The sequence below is a fragment of the Tupaia chinensis genome, unplaced genomic scaffold (assembly GCF_000334495.1).
Source record: "Tupaia chinensis unplaced genomic scaffold, TupChi_1.0 Scaffold000396_1, whole genome shotgun sequence".
Taxonomy (NCBI): Eukaryota; Metazoa; Chordata; class Mammalia; order Scandentia; family Tupaiidae; genus Tupaia; species Tupaia belangeri.
This window is the reverse complement of record NW_006159898.1, coordinates 1,441,210-1,447,209: the sequence shown is the minus strand read 5'-3', so window position 1 is coordinate 1,447,209 and position 6,000 is coordinate 1,441,210. Positions and strand designations below refer to the sequence as shown.

The 6,000-nt window shown below is 36.7% G+C and overlaps 1 protein-coding gene across 2 annotated transcripts in view; it reads left to right on the top strand.

The window, feature by feature from the left end:
* The first annotated feature begins 201 nt into the window (after positions 1–201).
* Positions 202–6,000, top strand: part of CHD1 (chromodomain helicase DNA binding protein 1) — a 96,289-nt gene continuing 90,490 nt past the window's right edge. For both annotated transcript variants that reach the window (XM_027774068.1, XM_006154154.3), the window contains exon 1: positions 202–395. In XM_027774068.1, coding sequence (XP_027629869.1) covers positions 343–395 — 53 coding nt within the window. In that variant the 5' untranslated portion in view covers positions 202–342. The remainder of the gene's footprint in view (positions 396–6,000) is intronic.

Here is a 6,000-nt window from a genome sequence, read left to right as displayed (position 1 = left end):
CCAAAAAGTAATGTTAGTAGTGCCTGCTAAATTTTAGTAAGTAATCAGGAATGTAGGTAATAGAAGCTTAGATATTTTTAAAGGCCTCACACCTTCTATATTGCCTCTAGTCCAATTTGCCTAGGTAGATTTATATACATTCTAAACAGGGATTTTTTTTTTCCTACAGGAAATCTTACTTTATTAATATATTTTCTTTAGGTGAATCAAAGAGGGTCCAGAAAATCTGAATGTTGAAGAAAATTCATCTGTGAATTTTTGATATTCAAGGAGTCAGTATTTATATTCATCTTTTAAACTGGGAAGATTTATATTTTATGTTAAAACTTCTTGATATTTACAATGAATGGACACAGTGATGAAGAAAGTGTTAGAAACAGTAGTGGAGAATCAAGGTAAGTAAGCACTTTATTATCAAGTGTTTACTGTGAAGGAAATTGAAACTTGGTTCAAGACTTTCATCTTTCTAGCTTTTCCCATAGGTAGCAGAGTTTTCAGATTCTTCTTAGCTATCTAAGTAGTAAAAAAGTGTGTAATACATGAAACTTTGTTGACAATACAGGTTTTCACTATTTTTTCCAGTTAGATTCACAGAGAAGAGCTTAAATACAGGAAATTTTAGTTTGCTGTAATCTATTTGAAGGTTTATATTAATAATGGAAATGAGTAAATTTTAAAAAGGCATTTAAATTGATTTGAATGTTAGTGGGATCTCCAAATAATAGGCGGTAATAATTTTTTTACTTCTTCTGACATTTTGTCTTCTATATCTGTGCTGTTCAGTATGGTAGCCATTAGTCACATGTGGTTTTTTAAATTAAGTTACAAAATATACAAAATCTATTTACTTTACTAGATACAGTTCCAGTTCTAGATAATCACATGTGTCTGTGTGTACAATGTTAAACAGCACAGAAAGAAAACATCATACAATGTTTTAGAGAATGCTGATCTTAAATTTATTGCTGTGACCCTTTTCTTATTTTCAAAGTGGAGTTTTAATTATCTACAAGTGAGTTATCTTACTTGGGCCATGCCTTTGCAAAAAATATAATGTTTATGAAAATAAACCGTATTTTTATTTTAATTAATTAATTTTTTAGAGAGAGATTTTTGCTATAGGGTGCGTGCACTGGCTGGAGAGACAGAGACAGGAGGTAAGAAATCACCCCTCAGGTGGATGGCCTTGCCGCAGTCTTGTTTCCTACATTCTCCTCTTGGGATTTTGGGCAAACACACATACATGCCTGGCATCAGTTTCAAGCTATAGGGTCCAAGATCTGAACCCTGGTCAACTATGTGGGAGTCTAGCGACATAACCATTACACCTGTATTAATAAATTTATATGTATAAGAAACTTCAATGTTTTTGGAGAGATTTTTGCTATAGGTGCATATACTCACTAAAGAAACAGAGAAAGATGAGAGAAAGTGAGAAATCATTTCTCAGGGTATTGCCGAACTGCAGTCTCTTCTCTTCTAGGGATTTTAGGCATATACACATATACTCCTGGTATGTTTCAAGCCTGCTGAATCTGGGTCTTAAACTGCAATTGGCCTTGTGGGAATCCAACACCTTAACCACTACACCACTTGCTGGCCCTAGAAACTTTCAAATGCAGTGACAGTTAAAATTTTTTTTTCTTTTCTTTCTTTCTTTTTTTTTTTTTTTCCCCATGCCCCCCTCCCCGAGGAATGGCCATGTGCAATCCCTTCTCTATTCTCCTCTTGGGCTTCTGAGCGTGAGCGCGCGCGCACACACACACACACACACACACACACAGTGTGAGTTTCTAGCTGCCAGGTCCAGGACTCGAACCATGGTCGACCATGTGGGAGTCCAGCAACGTAACCATTATGCCATCTGTGTAATGGTTTAAATTTTTCTATAGTCTCCAGAATTTGGGGACTATCTGCACATTAATACAATCCTTGTAGTTTTATGCACTTGCCATATGGGGAATCAGGAATATGACATTGAAGTCAGACTGCCTGGTCGCTTATTCCAGTTATTTAACCTAATTCTTATTACCTGTGGAAATTTGGGTAAATTATTTAACCCAATATAGAGGGACAAACTTTTTGCCCCTCTACATTGGAGAGGATTACCTTATAATTTTTCTTACTTAAAATAGAGTAAATGAGATGCTGTGTGTAAAAGACCTAAAATGGTTTCTGATGAAATGAGATTATTGTATTTGCTTATTATAATCAGCATTATATTTTAGTAATTTAAGATTATGTAACATAAATTGCAGTGAAATAGCAATTACAGTGATGGAAAAATAGGCAAGAAACAGGAAAGTTTTTATCACTTTTGAGATTTAAGAAAACAATGTTGGATAGAAAATTAAGTGTGTTATATGTATTTGAGCTGTGACTGGCCATGCTAGGTATATTTCACAGCTTTTACAGGCAGACTGTTTGGATAACAAGAACATCCTACAGAATAAAGTGAACATTGGGGAATGCAAAAGTATTTAGTTGAGCAAGTACTTGGTCTCAGATTTATAAAATCTGAGTTGACACCATCTCTTCCCTGATTAATTCTCATATGATTTGTCTCACCTGTGAAATGAAAATGGTTGAACTGAGGTTGAAGTTTTATCCTATTACACAGTGTGGTTAAGTTTTGGACAACAGTTTGTCTATAATCACAAAAGTTGAGATTAAATTAGACTTTTGAATCTCAGTTTTGATTAAAATCTCTGTAGGTATATTGACTATAGTAAGCAAATAGAAGCAGCACATTGTCCACAAATTGTTACTCATAAGCGAGCAATGAAATGGTTAGTAACTACTTACTTACTACATACAAATAGAACCCAGGAACCTACCCTCAAAATAGGAAATAAGACTCTTGAGAGTAAATCTTGTGGTTGGGTATATGTGCTGATACATTCTGACCACTTACCTGTTCCAGTTATCTTGTATATTTTGCTGTTGTACCTAAAGCAAGGAGGGTAATAACCTCAGTTTGATAGTACAGGTGAAAAAATGAAACCCTGTGAAGTCAAATTACTTAAAGGAGTCTTGTAATTTATCCTCATTTTTGGTTGTCAGAGAAGTCATGAGCATTTTGCTTAGAAAACCGGAAAAAATAACGCCATGACTTTTCTGACAACCCAATAATTTAAAAGTATATTACTCTGATTATGTGAGTCTTTATTCTGCCCTACAGGTTTTTTGCACTTCTGAGAAGTGTAGTTATTGAGTTAACTAGTTTTTGCAACTGCCTTGGAGTTTATCAGGAAGAGAGAGACCTGTCTCAGTTTGCCCTCATTTTGTTCCATCCTGCTGTTAAACCATCCTTTTCCTTTGCTCTGTCATCGTCGTTTACATTTTATTCCTGTCCCTACTGCCCCCTCTCTAAAGCTTTCATCATAACTCAGTACAGAGAAGGGAGATTGTGCCTAGTTAAAAGACTGAGGCTGTGAAGTACATGCAGATGGACTTTCTAAGTAGATGGATTTTCTTGTGAAAAAGTGAAGTTACCAAAACTGTAAATATTAATATAGAGTAATGAGATGAGAAATATGGTCTGCTTTTGATATGCATTGTGAATAGATTTTCAGTAAAACTCTGTTTCATTGGGTAGAATTTTTTTTCCTCATTGGGTAGAATTTTAAAATGTATTTTTACTTCAAAATTTCCTTTTTTCTTTGTAGAATTTATCAAATTGAATTAAGCAGATGTTTGGCATTTGGGTTGGTAGAGTTAGCGTTCTACTTAGATTTTTAAGTTTCTGTGTAGAGAGTTCTATAACTACTGACTTAAAAAAATAAGAAAGTAGGTCTTTTTGGCTATGCTGGAACTGACAGTTTTGAAACGTACTACGAAATTTGGGCCAGGATGCACCTGTATAGCAGATTTGGCTTAACATAAAATTTTATATAACTGAAGTTAAACTTTCTAAAGTTAATGTGGGAAGAGTTCAGAGCATCAATTTCCAGTTGTGTGAATTTGTGTTGTCATTTGCAACCAAGTTTTTAAATCCTGGTGAGACTTTTTTTAAGTTATCTTGAATGATGAGGTAAAGATGATAAATATGTGCTCACATTTTGATCTTTTTTTAAGATGATATGCATAATTAATTTTTTAATACTTAAGTTTGTTCATGTGTATTTCTGAATTTATTTTAGTCAGATATTTCCTGTGTGTGTATGTGTGTGTGTGTAAAAATGCCCTTGAGTAAATCTTAAGGGGGGAGGTAGGATGTTGATGTTTCAGTGGTCTTACTCAATTTAGAATTACTTTTTTTCTTTGCTAATACATTATTTATTTAATTTTTTTTATTCATTCATTTATTTCAGTTTGAACAGACACATACACACAGAGAGAGAGAGAGAGAGAGAGAGAGAGAGAGAGAGAGAGAGAGAAAGAGAAAGCAAGCCACCAGGTCTGGGACTTGAACCATGGCCAGCCATGTGAGAATGTCCAGAACCTTAACCACCAAGCCACCTGCTGGTCTCTTAGTTTAGAATTGTTCTACAGCTGGCAATGGAGTTTTGTTGATATGATTCTTAAAATTCTTTATTTTACTATAGCTTTTTAGTGTGTTAACAATGTTTGATTTTGTATATGTTTAAATATTTATATATGTGTGTGTGTGTGTATATATATTTTTTTTATTTACTAAAAGGAACTCCAGATTGTACTTAAATTTTTTTGCCTTACAGAAAATATTTAAATGATTATTTTATGAGTTGAGGATCTCTGGATTTCTGGCCTTGACCTGTGGTTAAGGGAGCCAGATTCTACATGGCAGATTGTGGTTCAAATTCCAGCCTTGGTGGCATTAAAAAACAAACAAACAAAAAGACATGCCAGGCACATTGTAGGCATTCCCAAAACCCTGACAAGCTAGAGAAACGGAGAAGGGATGTGTGGCCTTGCCTCTTTCAGAATTGCCATCTCCCTGTCCCTCTGTTCGTCTGTCTCTGGTGAACACATGTATTATCCGGCCATTAAATAATACATAGGGGCTTTGCAGATGCCGCTGCCTGAGTGTCTCACCCTCAACGATGGTCAATCCCACCATGTTCTTCGATATCACTGTTGACGGTGAGCCCTTGGGCCGCGTCTCCTTCCTTTTGTTTGCAGACAAAATTCCAAAGACAGCAGAAAACTTTTTGTGCTTTGAGCACTGGAGAGAAAGGATTTGGTTATAAGGGTTCCTGCTGCTGTCACAGAATGATTCCAGGGTTTCTGTGCCAGGGTGGAGACTTCACACGCCATAATGGTACTGGCGGCAAGTCCATCTATGGTGAGAAATTCGATGATGAGAACTTCATCCTGAAACATACAGATCCTGGCATCTTGTCCATGGCAAATGCTGAACCCGGCACAAAGGGTTCTCAGTTTTTCATCTGCACTGCCAAGACTGAGTGGTTGGATGGCAGTCATACGGTCTTCGCAAGGTGAAAGAGGGCATGAATATCATGGGAAGCCATGGAGCACTTTAGGTCCAAGAATGGCAAGACCAGCAAGAATATCACCATTGCTGACTGTGGACAGTTCTAATGAATTGACTTGTTTTCTCTTAACCACACCATTCCTTCTGTAGCTCAGGAGAGCACTCCTCCACCCGATTTGCTCGCTATGTCCTGTAACCTGTGCTCTCGCTGCAGTTCTTTGGGTTCTATATTTTCCTTATCCCCGTCTAAATCTAGCTGAATTGCAAAGTTAACTTTATGATTATGAAATAAAAACTAAGTAGCAAAAATAATAATACATAGGAACCAGCAGATGGCGTAATGGTTACATTGTTGGACTCCTATGTAGTCGACCACAGTTTGAGTCCGGACCTGGTGGCTTAAAACTCAGTGCTGGCCACATGTGCGTGCGTGCCCAAAATCCCAAGAGGAGAATATAGGAGAAGGGATTGCAGTGTGGCCTTACCGGGTCCGGGACTCGAACCACGGTCGACTACGTGGGAGTCCAGCGACATAGCCATTACGCTAACTGCTGCCCCCATAAATAAATCTTGATCTCAGCTTT